The sequence below is a fragment of the Hemiscyllium ocellatum genome, chromosome 18 (assembly GCF_020745735.1).
Source record: "Hemiscyllium ocellatum isolate sHemOce1 chromosome 18, sHemOce1.pat.X.cur, whole genome shotgun sequence".
Classification (NCBI taxonomy): domain Eukaryota; kingdom Metazoa; phylum Chordata; class Chondrichthyes; order Orectolobiformes; family Hemiscylliidae; genus Hemiscyllium; species Hemiscyllium ocellatum.
Window position 1 is genome coordinate 35,859,245 of NC_083418.1, and position 27,959 is coordinate 35,887,203.

The following is a 27,959-nucleotide window of genomic DNA, read 5'->3' on the forward strand; positions in this document are numbered from 1 at the left end:
AGTTGATTTGAGTACAGCAGTACTGACATCTTGTATAGGAGCTCGTTTAGACCACATCAGAAGTAGTGTATGCAGTGTTGGCCTCCTTATCTCAGGAAAGATACTATTACCATAGAGGGACTGTAATAAATCTTCACCAGATGTTCCTGGGACTGTGTGCTAGTCCTATAAAGATTAGATTACTTACAGTGTGGAAACAGGCCCTTTGGTCCAACAAGACCAGCTGAAGTGCAACCCACCCATACCCCTACTTTTAGCCCTTCACCTTACACTACGGGCAATTTAGCATGGCCAATTCACCTAACCTGCACATTTTTTTCTCCTGTGGGAGGAAACCGGAGCACCTGGAGGAAACCCACGCAGACACAGGGAGAACGTGCAAATTCCACACAGTCAGTCGCCTGAGTTGGGAATTGACCCCGGGTCTCTGGCTCCGGTGTGAGGCAGCAGTGCTAACCACTGTGCCACCGTGCCACCCACTAATTAGGCAAATTAAATCGTATTCTTAGAATTCTGTATTCTCTAGAATTTTGAAGAACAAGAGATGATATCATTGAAACCTACATAATACCGACAAAGACAGAGAGGCAGAGGCAGATATTGAACTTGCTCTGCCTGGTGAGTGTAGAACTGTGGGACACTGTGAAAATAAAGAGGTGCAGATTAGGATGCCCTTTGAAATTTCTATCTCCAGTAATGAAAAAGTAATCTTCAAGCATATTAAGTAGATATTGATAAATCTTTATTAACAATGTAAAGGTTTATGAGGATAGTATGGGTGAAAGACATTTAAGTGTTCAATCAGCCATAATTGTGTTAAATTGTAAAACATGCTTGATGACCTGATCCTCAGAGCAGTTGAAGAGTAGGCAAAGAAGAAGACATCGAGAAAGCTTTTGTTTTTTTTATTCAGTGAAATCGAACAACATCTAGAGATTCAGTTGCTGAAACAGGAACTGTATTGAGGATTTCAATCTTTGTTCATATAAGTGTGTAAACAGGAGAAACAAATCACTGCAGATGCTGGAATCTCTACTGAAAGCAACAAACACTGGAGGTCACAGCGGGCAAGGCAGCATCCATGGTTGTCCACCTGATGAAGGAGCAGCGCTCCGAAAGCTAGTGCTTCCAATTGTTGGACTATAACCTGGTGTTGGGTGAATTTTTTAAATGTTGTACACCTAAGCTACACATCGCTGGACACGATGGGTCATTTAACATGGCTAATCCGCCTGAGTTGTTTAACTATCACTGCCCTTAATAGTGCACAGTGGAGGAAAGTTACACAAACTGACGGGAAGCATTGAAATCCTGCCAAGAGGAAGTTGCCGAGAGCCACCAATGCCGGAAGAAAGCTGAATAGGTTCCCATTCCCCACAGAATGTACGGCCACATCCTGAGGCTGGCGAAAAGGCTAAACCTCTCATTGGCTGCTCAGACCACTACATCATCACCGCCTGACCTAATGGGGAGCCCACCCTCTGACCAATCCGAGTAGAGCTGGTGCTTCTCGATGCGGATTGAGCAATCCTCGCCGGGGACGTCCATTGTCTGCGCGGCTTGTCCCGGAAGCCGGGGGGAACTGCGATTGGCCGCGGCGTTGTCCATTCGCTCAACCGATTGGCTATCGTCCGGCTTCCACCGCGCCCCCTCCGCCAATCAAACCTCACCCCCTGCTGGTCTTGTCAGCTGCCTCTTGGCTCTCGGGCGGCTGAGGCTGACGTGGCGCCCGATTGGTCGGTGCCGTGCGTGCCGCCGGATGGGACCGCCCCCGCCCCACCTCCCTGGGTCGGCTGCCCTTCCCCCTCCCCATAAAGCGCCCGCCGCTCGCCCACTCCCGCTATGGCACATTGTGACCCGGCGAGTAAGCGGCAGAAAATGGCGTCCGCGCTCGATCAGCTCAAGGAGTTCACGGTGGTGGTGGCCGACACCGGGGACTTCAACGGTGAGGAGGGGGGGCGGGCTTCTCCATGGCAACGGTGGGGAGGGCTTCTCCATGGCAACGGTGGGGAGGCCGGTGGTCTCCATGGTAACGGGGCCGGTGGCGATGTCGGAGCCTCTCATTTGTTCCTTATCCCACTCCCTGGTTAGTGAGGGATTTGACAGCAAGGATGTGGGGGTGGGGAAGGGAGTTAAATTCACGCCCTCCCCCGCGGTAAGGGTCGGCCTCTCTCTTCCCCAGAGCCGGCCTCCCAAGTCCTATCCCCCAGCCTGGATCCGGACTCGGCCTACCTCACCTCCCCGGCTCCTGTATCCCCAGCCTCGGGGCAGCTGCCGGTTTCCCTCGTGGCCCGGTTGGTGAGCAGTCTTGAGTCCCCTGCAGTGCCGCTCTCCCCACTCCGGAGAGCTGAGCACACGCCAGCGACACCAGGGGTGACATTGTACCGCGGCACCCGGGGTGTCCTGCAGTTCTCGAAACGTTTCATCCCCCCCCCCCCCCCAAGTGCTCGGCCGAGGGAGGCCCTTTCGGTTGACTGTTAAGAGTTAGTTTAAAGGAGAGCTGGGGAGTTATCTGCTGTGGTGGCCCATGTTTACCCTTCAGTGGACATCACTCCTGGTAGAGAGGGCCTTATCGTTATCGCATTGCTTGTGGGAGTTTGTTTTGTTCAAGTTGGCTGCAGCTTTTCCAACGTTCCAACAGTTCATCATAGAGATGTACAGCACCGAAATAGACCCTTCGGTCCAACCCGTCCCTGACCACCAGATATCCCAAACCAATCTGGCCCATATCCCTTCAAGCCCTTCCTATTCATGTACCCATCCAGATGCCTTTTTATTGTTGCAATTGTACCAGCCTCCACCATGTCCTCTGGCAGTTCATTCCATACATGTACCACCCTTTGAGTGAAAAAAACTGCCCCTTGGGTCTTTTTTTTATCTCTTTCCCCCCTCTTTTCTCTTCTTCCTTCCCCCCCCCCCCCCCCCCCCCCTTGCTAAACCTATGCCCTCTAGTTCTGGACTCTCCCACCCTAGGGAAAATCTTTGTCTATTTATCTTATTCATGCCCCTCTGATCTTAAACTTCTATAAGGTCACCCCTCAGCCTCCCACCATACATCAAAAGTATTTCATTGGCTTTAAAATGCCTTGGAACATCTAATATTCATGAAAATCTATAAGTATGAGCTTGTCTGTTTCTTTTAAAACACTGGGAAGAGGGAAGCTGCTAAGCCCATTCTCCTCATCAGTCAAATGCCTGTCTGCAATGCTCCCTGCTATATTATTAAGCAGGTGACAAAAAAATGCACCACAGAAGTATTTGATTTGACACTGATTCTGATGCTTTAAAGCCAAAATTCATGGGTTTTGTTTTACATTGTATTGTTTGCTGATTTGGTCTTTGAGACTAAGATGCAGACTGCATTGCTTGATATTTTTGCTTTCTGATATTTGAGTTAAGGAAGATGATTTAATGGCTTCTGTTAATTTAATAACTATTGAGATTGCCATGTACTGAATGTTTTAAAGCACTTTAGAGATGGATGGGAATAGGAAGTGTGGCCTAATTTCTGATATGGGTGTTGGTTTTGTGGTAACTTTATTTCATCATGTGGACCTGATCTGTCTGCATTGCAACAGATTCCATTAAATAGAAAAGATATGGAGGCAATGTTAAGCATTCATGTAAGCTGTTATCCTTTTTTGTTCCTGTAGCTAAATGGGACATCGGCTTGGATAAGTGTTTTTCTAATCAGCCTGATCAGAAATATTACTAAATGCCTCTGGAGCAAGTGGATTTGAATGGGACATTCCTGTGTCAGAGGTTGGGGCAGTAATGGGGGGGGGGCCCTGGGTTTTGTTTTGATCAATTTATTCAAGAATGTTACACCTTCTGGAGCAGGTGAGACTTGAACCTGAGCTGCTTGAAGTACTGTAATGCTCATAGTCAAAAGTAATTTGAATTTATAGCTTATTCGTCATTCTAATGGCCAGAACATTAATTTATTTTTATATCTAACTCTTAGCACAAGGGAATTCTGATTTGTGTCCTGGTCTTAAAGCTACAACTTTTCTAGCCTCCCTGAACATGTGCCAGTCAGTGCACTCAAAACAGCCTTGAAGAGCAGAAATGGCTCCTGCTAGTCAGGTTTTCACCTACTTCAGAACTGGTTTGACACAAGAGTGGTCTGTATGCTGGGATTAGCATAACAGATGTGGTCTGAGGTGGGGCTGGGGCTCATCCTGTGCATTGGGGCTGTTTGTGTAAACAAGATCTGTCATGTTTCTCTCCCCTCAAAGTCCATCTAGAGACTAGCACAGAGTCATGTGCCCGTACCCCCTTTCCCACAGAGCTGCATTTCTTTCAGCGTAAAACAAGGCAAGCCTGTCTAACTGGATCAGTATCTAGAACTGTTGCTAAGCTGTTTTTCTGTGAAAACCAGTTCTGTCTCTGAACTCCTGCTGAGAGGTCTGCTGCAATCAGACGTAGTCCAATTTATGTCCAGTGAGCAGAATGGATGTTGATGCTGGCCAGCTAGGGTTTGTTTTAGCCTAACTCCACTCCTCTGCTTCTGCCTCTTCACACCACTTCTGATGTCTCAACACCTTGCATCAGGCAAGGCAGGGGACTGGAGGCCTGGCCTCCACAGCAAACACATCACTAAGCTCCAGCAGCTCTCCATTCAGGTACATTTTTTTTTCAGCCAGTTCCTGTACTGTAGCAGTGTTTGTAGGGGAGGTGTTGATGATAAGTACAGTACTTGCATGCCTGCAGGATCAACTAGATCGCAATTGAAATTGACTGACTGTCTGTCTACTTGAAGTAAATTGCCTTTTAATAAAATGCCTGGAAGTAAATCTAACAAATGCAGATTTTTCTTAAAAAGTATGCTGATCTATATCAAGAATAGGAATAGTTGGATAACTTTTTTTTCTAAGTGTTCATTGCTGTAATTTGAGTCACTCCATTCCATTGAGAAACTTGGTCATGCATTGTTCAAAATGTGGGCTGGGCACAAATTGCTTAGTCACTTTGACTTTGCAGAAAACCATGAGGTACAGTTCATCTGTAAATTAGATTTTCTTGCAGTATTAGCAATGCATTTATGCGATTGTGGAGAATGAAACTAAACCAGTTCGCTATCTGACTAAAAGTGCATTTGAATCCCTTTGTATGTACGTCTCTGACAATCTAACATTGGGGTTACTGTTCCAATAAGTGTTACTTGCTCTGATTAGTTCACTGATCACACCAGGAAACTTTTTTTAAACAAATTGCAGTGCAAGAGTCTGGGTGGGATGCTCTTCAGTGGGATGTGTGGACACAATGGGCCAAATGGCCTGTTCCCACACTAGGCATTGAGTCTAAACAATTTTTTTCCCTGAGAAGTATGAGTTTGCAAGCATCATGTGTTCAGTTTGAGTATCCTTCTGATGGTTTGATGTCAGTATGTATCTTGAGTACTTTTGATTCTTTCCTTTTATGTATGGCATAATTGAATTTGCTTTTCATGTACAGCCATTGATGCATACAAACCTCAAGATGCCACAACCAACCCCTCGCTCATACTTGCTGCTGCTCAGATGCCAGCTTATGCAAAGCTGCTTGATGATGCTATTGACTACGCAAAGAGTTGTGGCGGGTAAGACCACTTGAGCTGAAGCCATATGGATGAAGATTTTTAAAATTGTGATCCAGCAATAGGCTTTAAAATGGAAGTCTTTTCCCTTGATTATAGTGAATTAAAAGATTGAATTTGTCAGCAAAACTTTTTTAAACCAATGCACTAGGGTAGTGTACTTGGTAGTTTGAGCATTTGAGAGTTGCTAATATTTCCAACTTAAAATTTTGCTTCAAAAAGTAATTGTAGTAACAAATTTATTTTGGGTGTCAAGTTTTTGCTTAGTTTGAACTCTAATGTGCTGCTGCTTTTTAACTCGTGCATATAGTGCCAAAAGTATGTTAAATAAAATAGCTCATTTTCATCCTGTGATGTTGATTACTCTGTTCTGTTTGACTGTAGCTCCTCCTAGCTAGAGGTCAATCAGTAGTCTCCTTCCTCTGATTTATCAAGCCAGTCATAGATATACGGCATGAACAGACCCTCTAGTCCAACTCTTCCATGCCAACCCCATATTCTAGAGTAAAAAGTGAGGTCTGCAGATGCTGGAGATCAGCTGAAAATGTGTTGCTGGTTAAAGCACAGCAGGTTAGGCAGCATCAAAGGAACAGGAAATTCGACATTTTGGGCCAGAGCCCTTCATCAAGAATGTGTGCCAGGTAGGGAGGAGGGACTTGGGGGAGGGGTGATGGAGATGTGATAGGCTGGAGTGGGGTGGGGGCGGAGAGGCCAGGAAGAAGATTGCAGGTTAGGAGGGCAGTGCTGAGTTTGAGGGAATCGACTGAGACAAGGTGGGGGGAGGGGAAATGAGGAAACTGGAGAAATCTGAGTTCATTCCTTGTGGTTGGAGGGTTCCCAGGTGGAAGAGGAGGTGCTCTTCCTCCAACTGTCATGTTATGTTCTGGTGATGGAGGAGTCCAAGGACCTGCATGTCCTCTGTAGAGTGGGAGGGAGAGTTAGTGTTGAGCCATGGAGTGGTTGGATTGGTTGGTCCGCACATCCCAGAGGTGTTCCCTGAAGTGTTCTGCAAGTAGGCAGCCCGTCTCCCCTCCATTAAACAATGGGAAGACCTTTCCACTGTCTTCGGTTGCTATCACAAGCCCTTTTCAGAGCAATTGGAACGGCCCTGTCCCTTAAGGCAGCAGAATGATATTTGAGCCAGGTTGACTCATGAGCTGTGGACTATGTATGTCATTTTCAAGATGTTGTGTATTTATTCAATCAGAAATGTATAAACTCTTAAAGGGCTTCACAGTAGATTTTTCTTTGCCCAAGGAGTCTGAAATTTAAAACTTAGGTTACAACTTCTGAATAAGGCACTCCTGGTTTTAGACTAAGATGTGCAAATACACTTTTTTTTATATTGAGGCTGTGAAATTTTGCAATTCTCCATGTCATTAGGACTGTTCCACTTACTAGTTGCTTGGGTACTAAATCAAAGAATTAGGGTATATGGAAAAGTTGAAGCTGAGATGGAAGATCCTCAATTTGAATGGCAGGGCATAGACTGAGCTGAATAGCCTACTTTGATTTATTGGTTATTCTTTGGTCTTGCATAGCAACATCCCTAATCCTACCACTATTTATCTGATGAAATTGTCATTCATGCTTTAGTCACCTCCTTGACACAACTATTCCAATGCTGAGCCTTCCATCTTCCTCCATGTATGGACTTGCATTCAGTAAATTCCATTAACACTCAACATCAGTGCTCCCCTGACTTCCATTTGTTCTTAGGTTATGAAATACTCAGTAGAAATCTCCATCCTTGTGTTCAAACTCTTCTTTTTTCCTTCCCTACCCCCTTATTGTGACCAGTTATCTAGTGTGGGTACATTTATTTGTGCTGTTGGGTTTAAGAACTATCTCTGACCAGCCTTCTAGCTACCTGTATGAATGACTGCTTTATGTGGTTTGATGTCAAATTCGTTTTTGTAACATTTGCTACAAAGTGTGATGTGACTTTTCAATTACACTAAAGGCACTCATATAATGTTTACTATACATCTATGGATTACTTGATCTGCGATCAGAATTATAATGGTTAGTTAACCAATCTTTCTACCTGACAAACTATAATAGTTAACTGAAGTCCAGCAGTGAATTAGTAGAAACAGAATTTCACAATACTTCCATAATCCTAATTTTCTTTCACTTTTTTCAACCTTCCCTTGACCTGTGACTTGAGATTCTGACAGTTCTAGCTGCTAATACATTCAACTACATCAGTTTATTACATGATGGTTATTTCACATTGAATGAATGGTCTTGCTAGCTAAAGTTCTGACTTTTTAAAGGATGCCTCCAGTTACTCTTGCTACTTTTTTTGATAAAGCTATCTGTCTTTCTTGGTTCTCTTTTCAAACTTGACACTTTGATTTGAATTTGTACCTATGTTGACTTTTCATCTTCCAAAGGGAATAATCACATGCCTATAATCTCATTTTATAGTAAATGTTTTACTTGCAGTTTTACTACTTTCCTTACACTTTCTTTGAAGAACATGTGAAATGAAGTGGAAAACGATTCAATCCTTCAAACCTGCTCCACTCATTTCTAATGAAGATAGCAACTTCCAGTAAGTTGCTATCATTGGGTGAGCCATCCTTACCCCTGGAATGAATAATCCAGGAACTTGGGGCTATGAATTTGAATCTTTCCATGACATGTGACAAAATTTTTATTCAATAAAGTCTGGGAGAAAGTGAGCACTGCAGATGCTGGAGACCAGAGTTGAAAAGTCTGGTACTGGGAAAGCGCAGCGGGCCAGGCAGCATCCGAGGACCAGGAGAATCAATGTTTCGGGCATAAACCCTCCTGAAGGGCTTGTGCCCAAAATGTTGATTCTCCTGCTCCTCAATGCTGCCTGGCCTGCTGTGCTTTTCCAGCACCATGCTTTTCAACCCTTCAATAAAATCTGGAATGAAAGAACAAATCTATTCAAATAGCAACCATTTTAACTACCAATTGTCTCTCAAACCTAAGTGGTTCACTAATTTCATTGTTTTTGGCAAAGTCTTCTGGTTTGGCCTAAGTGTGACTCCAGAGCTGTAGCAATGTTGTTAACTATTAACCGTCATCTGGGAAATTAGGAATGGGCAATAAATGCCCATATTTCATGAGTAAATTTGGATACTCTTAATCCATCCAATATTCCCAAATATACTGATTTTGTTTCCACTTTCTGAATGAAATGAACCTTTTTTTTAACTGGTGTATTCTAAAGGTTTACAATGTTTTGACTGTAGGCATTTTGAAAGAATAGAAATACTTGTCTGGATGAATGAATGTAGCTCTGACAATGCATGTGAAACTTCACACCATCAAAGGGAAAGCAGCATGCTTGATTAGCATACTATTTTCCACTTTGTTCACTCTCTTCACTGCACAGTGGCAGCAGTGCATTCTAGCCACAAAATGCACGGCAACATCACAAGGCTTCTTGGATAGCACCTTCCAAATTCATGATCTTTACCACCTAGGTGGAGATGGATAGTAAGTGTACAGGAAAACCTGCCACATTCAAATTCACCTCTTAAACCATCCTGACTTGGCATTTTGGTTTTGTTTTGTTGAGTCAAATTCTTAACACTCCTCAACTGCACTTTGGGTCTACAGAACTATATGGACTGCTCAACACTGCTGTCATGAGCTCTAAGTTTGACAGATACTAAACATTGGCTTAGCCAACAATATCCATCCACATCCTGTGAATGGCTTTTTATTTTTAAATGGCACCAGTCCCTTTATATTGCAGAGAAACATTGCATTTGTTAACCTACGTTTGCTTGTAGGCATAGCAAGCAATTTATTTCTTGTATCAACCTCCCCAGATTATTCATTATACCAGCATCTTCTAGTCCCATTTTAAGATTCTCTTCTGGTTAACTTTCTTTTTAGGCTTGCATTCATTCACGTGATGCTATCCTGCCCACTAACTAACTCAATGTAACTCCTTTTTCCTATGTATTTGCTGCATCTTGATGCTTTTTCCTGCCAGACCTGTATTCAGGACTGTAAAACATTGTTGCTTTTAGTCATGTTAATGACTCTGTGCTGAAATCCAAGCGCATATCTTTGTAGTACCTTGATTAGTTAATTAGCTTTTTAGTATTTAAACCGTTCATGATCAATCTTGGATTGGCTAGGTATTGTATGCCCAATAAAACAATACAAAACCTAATTCTGATGTCATGTGTAAAATGTATTATGTGCTTACAGATTTTACCTCCATTTTGAAATTTAAAATTTGTAAGTTAATATAGCTGTTTTGAATAAAAGCATTTTCATTAGACATTTTCACATCTTAACCTGGTTTTGCATTAACTTGAACCATCAAAATAACCATTATACCATGACCATTTGATGTGATTTTCTTCCATACAGAATGTTTAATGTGGGTTAGACAATGTTTTGATTCCTCACTTGCTTGTTTGAGTCAAAATTACTTATTTGAAAAATTCTCCATCCTGTGTTCTTGTTGAGACTGAGTACTTTTTTTTCAGATCAAAGTCTGATCAACTCTCCAATGTCATAGACAAGCTGTTTGTCAATTTTGGTGTCGAAATTTTGAAGAAAATTCCTGGCAGAGTTTCAACTGAAGTTGATGCAAGGTACTAAAACTTGAAGCTATCTACCAGATTTAAAGTATGTCTTCCCAACAGAACAATTAGGTTGTCCAAGATACTTTTATTAATGTCCATTCTGAGCAGTTGTGCAGTGTATTAATATTTTATGTAGGACCATGAAGTCTCTTGCTGATCTATTTAGTTTAACAATACTTTTTTTTGTTTCCTTGTTTTAACATGAACTTTCACTGGTGAATAAGCATACAAAGCTACAAGATAGCTTTTTATTTCTTAACTATGGCTTGAAAGACTTCAAAGCTCATGGCAAAACCAATTTATTGTCTCAACTCCATCTCTTTTTACATCTATTTCAAAAATCTATACACATTCCTTCCCATCAAATCTAAGTTAGATTTTTAACTGCTTGTCTTCAGTTCTGTTTGAACCCCTTTTTTCCCTCAAGTTTTTCCCCAGTTGAGATCTTTGGCTTTTCAAAGCCTCTATCTGTAGCTTCTAATTGCCCACCACCTGGTCTGGATTCTTAATGTTCTTTCTTTGAAAAACCTTATTCCATAGCCCCTCTGAGCAATATCACCATGACATCTTAAGTCTCCACAATCTCAGGTGAATTTACGTTCATCTGCTTTTTCAGCCATACCCATTTTTGTTTATAGTCCCAGAAATATAACCTCATTATTTTTTCAACCCTCATATGCCACTCAGCCAAGCTTTTTATATTAAAATCTGATCTCTAAATCATGCTTCAATCCTCCTGCTATGTACTCTTTCCCTTTTTATCCAACCCCTACTTCCTCCACTCTCTTGACTAGGAACTAGATTCCCATTTGCCCTACTGCCACTGGATCAAGAACCAGACATCTTTGCTAAAAGCACAATACCAGCTGTACATGCACTGCAGCAGTTCAAAAAGGCTGTACACTATCATCATAGGCAATATATGCTAGCCTTAAGTGACATGTGCCACCCCCCCCCCCCCCCCCCCCCCCCCCCCCCCCCCCCCCCCCCCCCCAACAATAGGATAAATGGAACTGTATCTTTTTGTTTATAGTTTTAATCAAGATCATCTGGAAGTATCTATCTCTTTGGTTTTTTAATACTAGATTATCATTTGACAAGGATGCCATGATCCAAAAGGCCCAACACCTAATTCAGATGTATAAGGATGCTGGAATTAACAAGGATCGTATTCTTATCAAACTCTCTTCCACATGGGAAGGTATCCAGGCTGGAAAGTAAGTTCTTGTTTGTAACTACACTAATAGTTTTAAATATCAAACCTAAAAATGGAATGAGTAGTCATGAATATTGCACATTCTATGCAACTTTTCACAAGACCAACAATCTCAATTCCAACATCTGCCCAAAACAGTGCAACTGATGGTTTTAATGGTATTGTCAAAGTTGTACTTCATCACCAGATAATGTACTGGGGATCTGGGTTTGATACAAAAGGAATTTTTAAAAATTGAATTGTTGCAAAAAACATGATTTCCCTTTTTAATTAGGCCAGGATGATTATTCCTTCCCTATCTCAAATGTGACTCCAGAATGATAGCAGTGACTTTTTGTATCAAACTGTTTTTAAAATTTCAAAAGAATGAAACCTGATAGACTTGGCATTGCAAATTTCAGCACAAACCCAGCCCTGTCAATCCTTTAAGTGCTTCCATGCCCCCATTCATTGGCACTTTCAGTGCCAAAATTCAGAGCGGTCTCTCAGGTTTGTAATTGCAGTCTGTTAGTCAAGAGTACAGAATCATACTTTGCAGGCAATGACCCAGATGTTCAGTTGACCAGGCAGTCATCTGCTAATGTAGACACAGGTTGTGCATAGGGATTGTGGAATCTCCATAGTACACTTCTATTGCCCTCTCAATTCAATTTCCCACTGAACAATTCCTCTATATATGAACTGTCTCTCCACTTTAAATTGAGAGTTTCAATGAAATTAAGTAAATCACTTATTCTCAAGTCAAACCATTAGCTAGTCTAACCTTGAATCATCTGAAGGTGCTAGATACTATGGCGCTGGACCCCAACTGCATTAGTGATGGTACTGTACATATCTACTCTTGAACTTGCCATGCTTCTAGGCACCATTTAGTATAACTACAGTAGTGATATCGACATGATCAACATGGAAGTTTCCTCAGTTGGCTTCTACATGCAGCAGGAGAAATCCAACTCAGCCATCTGAAGTGATAGAGGGGGTCACTGATTATGCTATTTAGCAGGACGTTGCTAAGCAAATGTGGCTTAATGAGAGAACTTTGTATTTGGAGTTGCCCTTGGCTCCAGGACCCCTCTGAAGGAGTTCCTCAGGGTTGCATCCTAGGCCCACCCATTGTCTGCTTTGTTAGTGACCTTCCCTCCATAAAGTGAGATGTCATGTATAGTCATTAATGAACAATGCTCAGCACTGTTCATGAATCCTGTTGGAGATAGGAGAAAAGTGGGATGTTGGATAAGCTATTTCACTTCTGACCTAAGGAGAGCAGAAGAAAAAGTTGCTTCGTATTATGCTGGTGAATTTTTCAGTCAATTTTAGATTTTGAAATATCTTGGGTAGTTGGGTTGAATATAAAAACTACAAAATGCTTATTTTCTTCCCTATTGATTTTTGCTGTACATAACATTGAATTGCTATGACTAGTTCCAAATCAAGTATAGTTAACCCGGAGTACTTCTGTTTTAGATTCCTTGAAGAACAGTGTGGCATCCATTGCAACATGACACTGCTTTTCTCATTTGCTCAGGCAGTTGCCTGTGCAGAGGCTGGGGCAACGTTGATTTCTCCATTTGTGGGTCGCATTTTGGACTGGCATATAGCCAACACTGATAAGAAAAGCTTTGAACCATCCATGGACCCAGGTATACTTGTCTATCCAATTGAATTCTGTGGCAAAACATTAACTTTTGTTGCTACTAGTTTAGCTATGGCCTGCAATTGTCTAGACATTATTAATCATAAGCTCCTTTTTTCTACTTGGGGGTTTTTGAGCTGACCACTGACTCTTGTCTTTAGCAAATGATTTGCTGTAAAAGTCAAATAGTATCTCATACCACTGACTTTATCCCTCTTTCAGGCAACTGTCTCTCTCGAAGACAAAAGTAGACTGTTGCACCCTTTGACTCTTCTGTGAACTTGTATCCCTGCTGTCACTAAAACTAGCCTAATTCTACAGCCTTACGGCCTGACTCCACTCCAGCTGAACTCATTTATTGCTAAAACACTAATTCTTACTGTGAGGCAAGACTTGACTAATTAGTGCATTCCTGAAATACTTTAGCATATCCAAAGTTGTAACTCACTTCCTATCTCTCTTGTGCTCTGATTTACCACTGGCTCACAGTTGAACAATACCTCGTTTTAAGAAATTCATGTTTTTAAACCTTTTTGTGATCTGGCTTCTGTCTCTCTCTAACATCTGCTTCTGGCGTCTGCTTTTCTCCTGATTCAGACCTTGAGTATCACAAACTTGCTGACTTTGCCATTGTTTCTTAGTCTTCTGGCTGTCAAGACCCAAACTCTTAAATTTCCTCCCTAAACCTTTCTAGAACTCATTCTTCCACTCTTCACTTTCTCACATTTCTAGAAAGCTACTTCCTTAGCAATGCTTTAGATCACTTTTGACTTATTTCCTTGTAGTTTGGAGTTGAACCTCCTTTTATAACATGTGAATTGCCCTTGCGTCTTGGTGTCTTTTGAAGCAGTGGCTGCTTATAGTATTGACTCAGCACATTGGGCTTATGTTGTAGTGCAATGACCATTGTGCTGAAATAGTCACTTTTCTAGAATTAGACACTAATATCCTGTAAAATACTTTGCATAAGTTTACCTGTGGCTCTGACTTTTTTAATATTGCATAGTGCAGCAAGTAATTGATTTCAAGTAATGTTTCTATGTGGGGCTGTTGCTATAGCTTATTGGGAAGTCTGCTGACAAACTGTTGATTAGCAGTTTACCTGAACTAAAATGCACAACTACACAATGGGCAGCTGAAACATCAGTAACTTGGCAATCCATTAAATCCTTACTCTAACTTTTTCAATTTTGACAAACTTATTTTAGATCCATCTTTTCTGTTGGATTGCTGGACTATGTTCCTGTTTGGATATTTTGAATTAGTAAGTTAACTATGCCATTGGTTGGTTTGACTTATTGTTGCATGAAATGAGACAGTGAAAAGTACTGTTTTGTGCTGACAAGACAAATCATGCCTTAAGGATGCTACAGAGAAATAACTTCCAGTTGGAGCAATAAAACTTTTTAACAAATGTTCTCGTGCTTGCCTATACTTAGATACAACTTTTTTTATAAAGATATCTCTTGCATGGGATCCACTCTTAGAGGAAAGTAATCCGGTTTTGTCACCTCACCTTTATATTTCATAATACTGATTTTTGCCTATAGGTGTGCAGAGTGTAACAAAGATCTACAACTATTATAAGAAGTTTGGGTACAAGACTATTGTCATGGGAGCATCTTTCCGTAATGTTGGTGAAATCAAGGCATTGGCTGGCTGTGACTATCTCACAATATCTCCAAAACTGCTGGAAGAGCTTAGCCAAGACAATGAAACACTAACACCCACTTTGAGTGTTAACAAAGGTAAGATGAAGGCAGATGCAAGAAATCGGAAACCAAGAATGCTGTGGTTCTAAAGATTCTTTTTATATATATATATGACTTGCAGTGTTAATTTTTTTTTCCCCAATAGATCCTGTTGAGTTTTTACAGCATTCTGTTTGCTATAAGCAAGATTTTTTTCAGCTGAATTATCAAATGGTGCTCTCCTGCAGTCTTTGGTGATGCAAGTTTTTAATTGTGGTGATGTCAATCCCAAACAACTCTGCTTACATTTACACCAGTGTAATTTAGCTTTGTTTTGAAGGAAGATCTGGCTATAGTTAAATGGATTAAGTGGTAGGTTGCTGCTTCAATGTATCCCTTTTCAGGAAGTAATGTAAAATGTTTCGCTATAACACCTCAAACAAAATTCAGCAAAAAAATCCATTGTGGCTTTAAAGGAAGCTGAATATCAATTAGTTTAAAGAATTAGATTTATAACACAAAAAATAATTAGCCTAGAGATTTAGAAACTCTCAAGTTGAGGAATAAATGTGAATTAGCCAAAATAAACATTAACAGCTAGGTATTAACTATATTTCAAAATGGAGTGCCTCAAAAAGGGCAACTTTAGTGACAAAGGTTGTGGAGAAGAAATTGTTACAATAAACATGTTGCTCACCAGAAATAAAAGGCAGCTACTGCCTGAAGTAACTTTTATTGTTTGGTTGCATTTTTTCCAAGTGTTTTTTTTGTCAAGCCTTTTATCTTCAAAACAATTACAAAGGAATACCCAAGAGAAATTGGTACTTGTACTGTGGTCAGAGTTCTGATTTTTAGGCTGGCAAATAAACTCTGGTAGAGGCAGTGCCTTGGAGAATGCATCAGTTGAACACTGCAGGTTAATTCTGGTTAACACATTCTGTTCTGAGAAAATGATCCAGAATGGCTCTTGTATTTAAAACCAGATTAACTATTTGACTTTTCTGAACATGCCCCTCTAGATGTACATAACTTCCAGTACATGCATGTGCACATACTAGAAGTCAACTAAATGGGTTGATGAAATTTGCAGATTTTGCACAATTGCAAAATAACAGCTAATGTTGCACACTGGGTTTTGCAAGTAGAGGCTGGTTGACTCTGGCATTAACTGGTGCGTTGCCCTTGGTAATGCCTTTACTAATCATTCAGTCTAACTTGTCTATGGCAGCCACATATCCTAAATCTGATGGTAGGTTTGATCACTGAGCTGCAAGATTTGTTCTCTGATCTCTTTCATCCTGATGTTAGGTCATATCAGTGAGCCTCCAATAAGCACTGGTGTTTTGTCCCACTTGCTGTTGGTGTCATGGTCTGTTTTGGTGATTATCACATCCTGTTTTGAGGTTGTGGTGTCCAAATCATTGTTGGAGTTCCAATTTGAATGCCAGGCCTCTAGAAATTCCTGTGCATGTCTGTTTAGTCTGACCCAGGATGAATGTGTTATCCCAGTCAGACTGGTGTCCCTCCATCTCCAAGGATACTAGTGATAGTGGGTCATGTATTTGGGTGGCTAGTTGGTGCTCATGTAAAGTGGTGGCTAGTTTCTTGTCTGTCCAATGTAATGCTTGTTGCAATCCTTGCAGGGTATTTTGTATTGGATGTTTGTTCTGCTGGTTGTTGGAACATGTCCTTATTAGATTAAAGAGCTGTTTTGTATATTGGTAGGTTTGTGGGCTACCATGATGCCAACAAACTGGTCTGGTTGTCAACTGAGATGTCTTTAATGTATGGTAGTGAGAGTAGTCTTGATGTGTTATCTTTAGGTTTGTTGTAAGAATGAGCAGACTGCTTATTGAGTACCCATTCTTGAATACATCGTATAGGTGGTTTTCCTCTGCTTCTAGTAGTTCCTGAGTGCCACAGTGTCATGGCTTGTTTAGATGTCCTGACGCAGCTCTTTGTGGTGTTGGTATGATTACTCCTCCTGTAGTTGAGAAACTGGTCAGTGTCTTTCCTATAGACACTGGTCTACAGCTCTCTATTGGCTTTCTGTTCTACTGTGACATCTAGGAAGGGAAGTCTGTTCATTATTTGTCTTTGAACCAATAAGCCCAGAGGAAGGGGGCAATTTTGAATACTTTGAGTGGTGGTCCTGATCTGATCTTTGAACTCCAATTGTGTTTCTACTAAACTCTTTAACTTTGATATCCTAGTTAAGTGTTTGAATACTCTTTAAAATGTAATTTCCAAACTCATTTGTATAAGAGGCATGAACAAGTTTACATCTTCAGATAAAGTTTGAAAGAATTGGCAATTCTGGTCCAGGATGCAGACCCTAACTTATACGAAGTGCTAGTCTTCATTTGCACAAACTTGGCTATTATGTGGAGAACCTTGCATCACTTTTAAACTAGACTCCATCCTCTGGGGTGAGGCAAGTATTGTCACTGATAAGAGTGCTTTGAGTGGCAGAACCTTCAAAACAGGTGCATGTCTATTTTTAAACTTGATTTTTAAAAAAATTCTTTATGGGATTGAAGGAAGCACATACCTTTGAGAAATTTGGTTCCAATCAAGTTAATTCTTTCTTTCAAAATGGTGGAGAGTCCCTGCAGAAAAAAGATGAACTAAAATCCTGAGGACAGTTGACAGCATATTAAGTGTATTAACACTTAAATGTGAGCTCACTAGTATACTATGGATTAATGCTCTGAAATATCATAACTTGAGGAACCACTTTTCTTGCCCCAGGTGGCTATGTAATGGCTGAAATTTCTGTATGCAAACTTTTTTCATATTTTAAGCTTCAGAATTTTTTAGCAAACCTATATCCTAATAATTCTTATTTACCTGTGTGCAGCCCAAGCACTTGACCTACAGAAAGTTGAAATGAATGAGCAGACCTTTCGATGGTTACACAATGAGGACCAGATGGCTGTGGAAAAATTATCTGATGGGATCCGCAAGTTTTCAGCTGATGCAGTTAAACTAGAAAACATGTTAAAGGTATGGTTGAAAATTGACATAACAGATATAATCTGTGATGCTGGAAAAACAGTCCAGCAGCATCTGAGAAGCAGGAGAATCAACATTTTGTGCATTAGCCCTTCATCAGGACTTATGCCCAATGTCAAGTCTCCTGCTCCTCTGCTGCCTGACCACCTGTGCTTGTTCACACCACCATTTCAATTCTGATCTCCAGTATCTGTAGTTCTTGTTTACATAAGATATCGTGCTGAGTTGGAAATCAATTGGGCAGAATCTTGGAGTTGAAAAATTGAAACCAAAAATTAGTTCAGTGTGGACTTGTTGGGCCAAAGGGCCTGTTTCCACACTGTAGGGATTCTGATTTTATTTCAGTCATAAGATACACTTCAGGTGCAAATCTAATGCTGTCTCTTCACCTGGTATTGAAAGTACTGCTAACTGCGTCTTAATGGAAGATCCACTAGAGTGCTCAGTGCACACCCGCTAATAGGATAACTAATCTGCAATTGTTTACAGGAGCTGTGGGAGATGTTCATAAACAACTTTTATTTGCATTGGAATTGACTGCTAAGAGCGACACCTCAGTTGGAGCACTGGTCAACTGAGGCACCTCCCCAGGTTTTCCCTCACTGGAGGTCAAGTGAGGAAAGCAGCATTCAGCAGGGACATCTTAGGGAAGCAACTCCCCCCTCACCTCGAGAAAAGCAAGCAAACAGCTTGGCAGCAGCTTCCAAATGGCATCCGTTCCACAGTTCCGATCTGTCAACCATTTGAAAAAGCTTTTTGGTCTGCTCCATGTAACGCAGCACTACAAATATGTAGCAATCTGGAATAACTTGGAGGTTTATTAAATTGAATGGTGTGAATAGGTTGAATAACAAAGGCCAACGCTAGAGGAGAAAGGAAAGATATAAAAGGGGCCTGAGACGCAATGCTTTCACACAGGTGGTGCATGTATGGGATGAGCTTCTGGGGAAGTGGTGGAGTCTGGTACAATACCCAGATGCCTTTCAAGTGTAGTTATATGAATAGGAAGGGTTAAGAGGGATTATGGGCCAAATGCTGGCAAATGGGACTAGATTAATGTAGAATATCTCATCAGCATGATGCGTGGTACCAAAGCTGTAAAACTGACTAACATTTAGAAACCCATAAAATTAAGAGCTGGAGTAGACTACTTAGTTATTCAAGGGTGCAGGCCTATTCAGTATGCTCATTGAGCATCCAAATTAGTACGCTGTTCTGCTTTCACATGTTTTTTTTTAAATCTTGCAGGTAAAGAGGGACTGTAGTTAAAGCTCCTTTAATCTGAGGTGGTTTCTTGGTTGCTTCCATACATGCCTGCCAGATTGTACTCCTTTCAACATCACAATAGTCTAAGAAATTGTGGGCGGCACGGTGGCACAGTGGTTAGCACTGCTGCCTCACAGCGCCTGTAGACCCGGGTTCAATTCCTGACTCAGGCGACTGACTGTGGAGTTTGCACGTTCTCCCCGTGTCTGCGTGGGTTTCCTCCGGGTGCTCCGGTTTCCTCCCACTGTCACAAAGATGTGCGGGTCAGGTGAATTGGCCAAGCTAAATTGCCCATAGTGTTAGGTAAGGGGTAAATGTAGGGGTATGGGTGGGTTGCGCTTCGGTGGGTCGGTGTGGACTTGTTGGGCCGAAGGGCCTGTTTCCACACTGTAAGTCTAGTCTAATCTAATCAAAACTCTACTACAAATTTGGGAAGTCAAAAGCACATAATACGCAAATTGAATGGCTAGCCATTTAAATAAAGCATGTTCAGTTGGGGAATATGTAGGATGGGGGAAGTTGCTTGGCTAGTCAAGATTTAATAACATGCATTTGCATTTTGTGGAAAATATCAAATGTGGGTATAGAATGTACTTGTGCCACCATGGTATACTGCACAGGCTGCTTTCGAAGTGTCTGAAAACAATGGCCCTTAGCAATGCTTTAGGTAAAATGTCTTTTTTTTTAAATTGTGGGTATCTGGAAACCAAAAAGTTCTCTCCTTTCATTTAGATCAGTGCATTGGAAAAAGGAAACTAGTTGCAACACCTGTGGGAGATTTAATCTAGTCAAAGTTTTGCAAACTGATATCCGCTTGACAAATCTAATGGCACTTTTCACCTGAGGTACTGTCTGTCTAGTCACCAGTCAAAGGCCATGTTGGCATCTTTAATTCAAATGAGCTGCTTCACCATACTGTCACCTTAACTAAACTACAATAAGTTTAATTTTATGTATAAACATAAATGATATCTAGGATAAACCAAGACTAAAATTGTAGAAATGGAATGATTTCTGCAACTTGTACCCCACTAGTGTTAAATTTTGCAAGGATGGCATGAGTAATTGTTCTTAAGGGTTGGCATGTACACCAGATTTTTTGCTAATGCATGTTATAACTGACTCTTCTATTTTTATGTTGACATCTTTTCGTTCTTTTGCAGGAACGGCTTTTTACTGCCAAGAATGGATGCTAAGTGTCCCTTAACTTGCTCACTTCCCTATTTTGAATCGTGTGGTTAGATGGCTGAAATTTTTAATTTTCACTTTGACCAACCATGTAAAAGCTACACCATACATTGTATCATTGGTGTATCCACTGTTGAGTAGTACTTAATGTTGGCTTGTGCAATACAGTGCAGCTCTTCCTAATAAATGCATAAAACTACTAATGTGTTGGTTGCCTTTGCTGTGAGATTTCTATTTCTTAACTCATCAGTAGCTTTTTATTATACAATTTGATCTGACTATACTTATCGTAACATTGTATGGGTGCAAGAAACAAGGGGTGTTATACTAATGAGGTGGGAAGATATTGGTTAATTGTGTCCTTCTACACTTATTAGGTAAATTGTAAGTTGAGTTCTTGGCATACAAGACAGTGACCAAATATATTTGTTTTTGAAGATTTTGTATAGATCTGGTTACCTGTGCAATGATTGTAAAAATGTTTGCTGACTAAAGGATAGTAAGCAACATGGCTTGAGGGATGAAGAATTTTGTGCAGATTTAAGGATGCTGATTCTGTAGGAGAAAATGGAAGAGGTAATCTAATGAAAAGTGTAGCTGAACTGGATGGACATTGAAGAAGAATTCTTCATTTTATGAAGAATATTAGGCAGCCAGTTGCACTTTTTCCCCAACCCCAAGCAGGTTATCAATTGAAGTACAATAGATTTATGAAATCTTGTCTGTTATGATAAATGGACTGTGCAGTGCAAATTGTTCAAGATTGAAAAGTGGTAAAGCTGCATTGATATTGAAATTCTTCTGACATGTTAGATAATGTCACCTCTTTACAATGTTTTGGGCATTTTCATTTAAATGTAATGTTTTGAATGAATTTAAATCAATGATTGCAACAATTTTAACTGGTTTAAGAATATAGTCTTGATTTTTGCCACTTGTACCACATGGTGGAGACACTGATTTATATTGTAGCTGCAAAAAAAGTTGGCAGCAAATGTATGTAAGTACTTGAGACTTTTTTCACACTTTTTATTCTTAGAAGAAATTGTTTGCACTTCTAATTAATCTACAATAAAACCAATTGAATAACTTCATTTTCAGAAGTGTGGGTGCATTGAGATTCTTTAGTATACTGTTTAATTGCCCTGAATCATGCCCTATCCTATTGCAATAAACTTCCATTCCATTATTCTGTTGGTTTTCAATTATTTCTATCATGCTCTTGAGGCACGAAGGAATGAGAAACTTGTTTACCAGGCAATTAACACAGCAGAATGAAGTTAACTGTCAAGTCTTTAGTTCTAGTCTATATACCATAATTCAATTGGAAGAAATTGGAGTTCCAGAGAAGCAGTATAAAAAGCTGAAGAAGCAGAAAACAGAATATTGGTGTGTAAAAGCTCTTCTGTATAGAAGCCGTCAGCATATTTCATAGATCCCTTTTTTCCAATCTCATCACAACCTGACAAGTATACTGCTCTTTGCCAGGCTTCTTCTCAATATGGTTCTACTGGGACCTTGGATAGGAAATGTCTACTGATTCATGTGCCTCAGCTGCCCAAAGCAACAGCTTAGTAGGTAGTTTGTCATGACTTGAGCTGATTTGTATAATCCAGGAGTGAACAGATTGCTCGCATGACTGTGTAATTGTTCATTTTCCTTGGTTTTCAACCACTGTTCGGGATCTTATAATTGGCAAATGATTTATAAGAGAAATTACTAGTCATGGCCACCATAAATAACAACTGAAGATGCTGGGTATTTTCTCAACCAGAAGGAAACTTATTGCTTTTTCATTCTTTTAGAGGATTTTCATGTTTGAATTTTACTGTAGAACTACAGTAAACAATTGCCACTTCCTTCTGGTTTCCAGAATACTAACCTCTGAAGTTTAATCCAGAAGTGATTTCATGATTGGATTTGTATTTAGGTGTGTACATTTAAAAACTATTAATGCATGCATTTCTAGGAGCACCTTCATTTTTTTTTCTCTCAGGAAGAGGTCCACATTTCTCCCAAAGTTGCAGTCCAAGTCCAGCTTTATTTAATGAGTAGCCTATGCCTCTTATTTCAAACTGAAACCAGATTAGTGCCCCCATTTACTCCATCTTGCATAAGGGATTGAATCACTCTCCAATTGTTGCTCTAAACTGCATGCCTTGAAGCAGCATATTTTATGCTGACATCTGTTTTTATGGGATGAAACCAAAATTTCAATGTAAAAATTCTCATGTTAATGTAAGGGGAAAATAGTTGGCTAGGCACGCGCATACTATAGAAAGTATCCGAGGATAGAATCCAGTGGAGTTCCTGGGAAAGTGAATGATAACGGTTAATACATTGCAATGTGAACCGATAAAACGGTTTGATATACTAACCCAGCAAGTCCTGTTTTCAAAATATGCTGCTATTGAATGATTTAGTGACATTTGCAACAGACTCCATATTTAATATTGATAGCATTCCATGTACAGATCAGACAGATATTCCTGCCTTTTGATTGTCTACTGTTCTGAATTAATGCCTCGGCTAAATCATTTGAGCTTCAAGTAGTTGCAATGACCTGGGTTAGTCAGCTGATGACCCTTCTGGATTGACCTGAAAACCCTTTCTTCCTCCATTCTCTTGAAGTCACAAAGATACTTCATTGCAGATGGTCAGCCCTGGAGCAGTCACTGGTAGTGCCAAAACCAAGATTAGCTAGATATTTAAATTCAGTCATAGGTTGGTTTTATTTTTAAACAGAATTCCCATAATTACACTTGATGTGCGAATGTTTTATGTAGGATATTTTGTACTGAAGCAAACCATTTAGTCCAATAGTTCCCTACAGGAAACCTGGTCACTAATCAGATATTAAGATGACTAGAGATACTTTTCTGGTTATGTGATAGTTCCCCAAATTCTATTTCAAATTAAGCTTGTTCAAGCAAGCCAAACACTTGAAGATTTTTTTAAAATGTTTTAGGCAAAAAAGGAGGATGTAGCCTTGTACACCATGTGAATTTTTTTACCTTTATTTACATACAATCTAAGCATTTTTTGTAATCTTTGTACATGCTTCCACAACTCCTCCCTTGTCTAGTTTTAACTCTGTACAACCCTATACAATGCATCCACATTGCAGTTGAGAAATTCCCTAATGGGAAGATGTCAATAATGACCAGCAAATTCTGTAGACCAAAATGAAATATTATGCATGTCATGTCCACTTTTGAGTGAAAATTTATGCCAGTGTATTGTTAGTGTCTCAAAAATATTTGAAATAGTGAGCGGTTAACCTTTTCTATAGTACTCATTATATAACATGACTTCTATTTATTACCCATACAGGTCATAATATTTTCCAGTTTCATGGGCCACTTAATGTAAACATTTCCTGGATTGATCTTAATTTTGTCAAAATGCACCCTCTGGAAAATTTTATGCAAGTATGATTTAGTTGTTGAGATTTATTTTTCTAGCCAATGAAAATATAATGAATTTAAATTTAACTTGCCAGTGGGAAATTGGTTTCTTACTTAAACCCTGCTGATTCTTCTCTCTCTGACCATGGAAATACTATTTTTAACTATCTTCTGTGCATATTGAGAATAAGGGAGGAAAAAGCTCAAGCCAAATTATATCAAGGACCTCCATGTAAGGATGACAAACTATATGCAAAATTTACCATTCCGGTGGAAATAATCGCTGGTCTAAAAGAGTACACCTCTAATTACGAAGGTTGGTATATGATATTTCTAATGCAAAATATCTAGAGAAATAAGATCTAAAATGACTACATTATTTTTGTCAAGCATCATCAACTAGAAATCCAGGTCAGCAATAATCTCATTCATTTTACCCAAAAAGAATGGAGGACAATTGAAGACATTTCTGAAATAGAGATCAGACATTGGATAAATAACTTGCCACTTAAGAACTAATTTTTAAATAATAGTTAAATATTGAGCACCCACAGTACTTTGCTTTAACCTGGAATGTTATAGGTGTTCTTGAATGCATACACGAACTTCCTCACTTTCTTGGTTATAAATTGAGTTGACCATTGCAAGTATCAGCAAATTACTTCTGATCTTGTGGGAGAAACTCATTTAAAATAGCTAAGATGGCTGAGACTAGGACACATCCTACAGTGAGGATGTAGGGCTGAGAAAATTTGATACCCAATAACAGCTGCCTTCCTAGCAATGTTTAAGATTTATAGCTCGGGTTGAGGTTCTGGATGTAATTTTGCTCAGTTGGAATGTTCATTTTTGCCACCACTCGGTAACATCACTGAGCCTCTGGTGAAGCGCTGGTGTTTATGTTCTGCTTTCTGTTTATGGATCTTGGTTTCTTTAAGATGGGTGATTTATTATTTCCCATCCTCTTTTTTTTTATCAGAGGATGGTAGATGGGATCCACATTTGATTGTGTTTATTGATGGAGTTCTGGTTAGAATGCCATGCCTCTGGGAATTCTTGTGTGTATGTCTGTTTTAGCTCCTCCTAGGATGGGTGTGTTGTCCAGTCAGTGATGTCCTCCTTCATCTGTATGCAAGGATACTAGTGACAGTGGGTCATGTCTTTTGGTGGCTAGTTGATGTTCATGTATCCTGGTGGCAAATTTTCTTCTGCCAGTTTGCCCGTTGTGTTTGTTACAGTTCTTGCAAGATATTTTGTAAGTGTCTGTTTATTTTTGCTGGTTGATTATGGTGTCCTTCAGGTTCATCAGCAGTAGCTGTTTGTGTTGGTAGGTTTGTAGGTTACTATGATGCCAAAGGGTCTAGGCTACTCGGACACCTTGGCAGCATGGTAGCCCACAAACCTACCAACACACTGAAACAGCAACTAATGAAGCTAAAGCATTCAGTGAAACAAAAAATGCGTGTCACTTACAAAATATCAAACAAGAACTGAGATGGAGGCAACCCCTGCATTCAGAGATGGACCCTCATAATCTAGAGTTAAATCAGTTCACATTTTGGACAGCGGTCCTTCCTCTAAACTCTTTCTCTCCATGCTGCTGTTGTGGAGAAAATATAGAAACACAAGGAGACGCAGAGTTCTTCAAGAAGTAGGTCTTTTATTTGCAAACAAAAAACCATGACACCTGAGAAAGCAGATTCTTGAAAGCCCCCAAATCTCAGGGTCTGTGGATTTTCATTTCTCTTGTTAGCTTATCAGCATGTACCTCACTCTAGCTACACAATAAACCAGTGATGTTAGTTCCCATTATCTCTTTAGTTGTACATTCTACTTAATGTTGTTCCAATGTCACCGGTTAGATATTTATTGCTAACTCTTGCAACGATGGTCTTTCATTCCAGATCCTACTTAATGTCATGATTAGATATTTATTATCAGCTCTGCTACAGTGATTGTCCATTCCAGACTAACCTGTCGGAATTCAGGGCGGCACGGTGGCACAGTGGTTAGCACTGCTGCCTCACAGCGCCAGAGACCTGGGTTCAATTCCCACCTCAGGCGACTGACTATGTGGAGTTTCCACATTCTCCCCGTGTCTGCGTGGGTTTCCTCCAGGTGCTCCGGTTTCCTCCCACAGTCCAAAGATGTGCGGGTCAGGTGAATTGGCCATGCTAAATTGCCCGTAGTGTTAGGTAAGGGGTATATGTAGGGGTATGGGTGGGTTGCGCTTCGGCGGGTCGGTGTGGACTTGTTGGGCCGAAGGGCCTGTTTCCACACTGTAGGGAATCTAATCTGTCATTGATATTTAGCTATTCCATCTATTACAATAGTCCTCCTGTCTCAAGCTACCTATACATTACTAACTACTAATTAGATATTTTAATGTTCCAAGCATTTATGGTCCCAATCCTATCATAATACTTAACACAAGTAATAAAGCAAGTTTCTCTGTTATCTCATCTTGCCATAGTGACCTTTCAACCTTATCCTTACTCTGCTAATTGGTGTAAAGAGCATTCCACTATGGTTATCCTATCCTATCCTGCCTTCCACAGATTGCCAGTGGTCTTCATGCTTTAACCCTTCCCATACTTTCATGTTCTTTATTTTCCATACTGCCAGATTAGTTTAGCTTTTCCAACAACTTTTGTGAATTAATGATTTATCTTGCCAGTACCAGTATTCAGTACTTACTGATGTCACTGATTTGTAGGATTGACTCTCCTTTACCTGGACGACTTGACATATGAAAGAATGTCAAACCTTGGACACTGCTGCAAATAAAGACGACCCTCTGACAACTACCTAAAGAAGGAGCAGTGCTTTGGAAGCACTAGCTTCCAGATAAACTTGTTGGACTAACCTAGTGCTTTTTTTTTAACTCTGACAAATATAAATGCTAAACTCAGACATTTGCTCAGCATGAAGAATTCAATGTCATTTAGTGCTATCGTGCCTTGCCTTTCGTTGCCTGATGCCATCAAGCGATTGTCCCCTTGATGCAATAGTTTTGGAACCTGACCATTTTTACAATGAGCTCCAATTGAGGAGGAAAATGGGTTACTTGAATCTTTGACCCTCCAAACAGCAGGAGAGATTTCTGCAAATCCAGAAATATACAAGAGGCATATACCAAGTGCCATTCTCATAGAGAGTCTGATCTTGGCAAAGGATTGAGTCCTGACGTGTTTCCTCAATCTCCTGAGTTCTGACCACACCTGACACCTGCAGCCAACTTGGCTTGTGGACCTATGGCTCTCACCACCATGTGATGGATTGAGAGCAACCAAATCTGGCAATAGAGGCTAAGAAATTTTGGGCCTAGGGTAAGAAAGGTTTGGTCAAACATATGGCTTTTGCTTCTGGTTTTGGACATTGTATGATTTTGTGTTTTGGGTCTAAGTGGATGTTAAATTGTGGTTAAATGAAGGTGTTACAAACCTCTAAGCCAGTCTAAGTTATGTATCAGGGCATTAGGAGATGTATTTTGATAGACTGTGTTTGACTCAAAAGCAAACTTGTTTGAGGTTTCCATTCTTTATAAAATTCTGAAGTCCACGAACCATTGTAAGTATAGAGCAGACGCTGCTTATATGATGAAGCAACTACTGACTTGTCACCAAAAGAGAAAATGCTAGAAAGTCTCAGCAGGTCTGGTAGCATCTGTAAGGAGAGAAAAGAACTGATGTTTTGAGTCTAACTGACCCTTTGTCATGTGAAGCTCTGCCTGTGAAGTGAATTGTTGATATCAAATACAAAACAAGGTCTCTTTCAAATACATGACTTTTTTAAATTGGGGTTTAGTTGGACTAAAGTCAGTGGACGCCTTCAGTTGTGGTGAAGCCCTGTCAAGTAACTGCCTGAAACAACAAGCAGGTACTTGGAAACGCAGCTCATTCTATTTCCAAGTGAACATAACTATTAGCAAGAAAAATAGTGTTGTTTCAACTGTGCCCTAAACTCAATTAGTGAATTCTGTCACAAAAAACAAATTGCTGAAGAAACTCAGCAGGTTTGGACAGCATCACTGGAGAGAAAGCATAATTAAGTAAGTGGGAGGAGTTGCAGGGCCTAGTCTGAGACTGTCTTCTGCTTCTAGACTTTCCCATGAGGCAAGTGTCTTTTCATCATTTACTCTGCCAAGTGACTTAAGAATTCTGTACATTTTGATAAGATTGCCCCCCTCACTCTTCTGCTCAACCATTGCTCTTTGGGCTAAACACGAGGCATCATCTGAGTTAGCCTCCTTAGAACTACTTCCCAACTAAATGATGATTTTCTTAAAGTGGACCACAATTGCTCCTAATACACCAGATGTGATCACCCAGTAGCCTGTGTAATTTTGCTGTAATACTTTGCTACTTTTATACTCAAAC

At 40.3% G+C, this 27,959-nt stretch overlaps 1 protein-coding gene across 1 annotated transcript; it reads left to right on the forward strand.

Moving 5' to 3' along the window:
- Window positions 1–1,793: 1,793 nt before the first annotated feature.
- On the forward strand, window positions 1,794–21,267 carry taldo1 (transaldolase 1). The gene is made up of 8 exons (XM_060838847.1): window positions 1,794–1,945; window positions 5,458–5,581; window positions 10,066–10,173; window positions 11,250–11,381; window positions 12,845–13,020; window positions 14,564–14,761; window positions 17,565–17,710; window positions 20,149–21,267. The coding sequence occupies exons 1-8, from the start codon at window positions 1,843–1,845 to the stop codon at window positions 20,179–20,181; spliced, it is 1,020 nt and encodes a 339-aa protein (XP_060694830.1). The 5' UTR covers window positions 1,794–1,842; the 3' UTR covers window positions 20,182–21,267.
- Window positions 21,268–27,959: the final 6,692 nt, after the last annotated feature.

Excerpts from the sequence above, each read along its gene's own strand:
- taldo1 (XM_060838847.1), top strand. The coding sequence starts at position 1,843 with ATGGCACATTGTGACCCGGCGAGTAAGCGGCAGAAAATGGCGTCCGCG. Across the intron at positions 10,174-11,249 it reads TCAACTGAAGTTGATGCAAG|ATTATCATTTGACAAGGATG; the intron begins GTACTAAAACTT and ends TTTTAATACTAG. Across the intron at positions 13,021-14,563 it reads TGAACCATCCATGGACCCAG|GTGTGCAGAGTGTAACAAAG; the intron begins GTATACTTGTCT and ends TTTTGCCTATAG.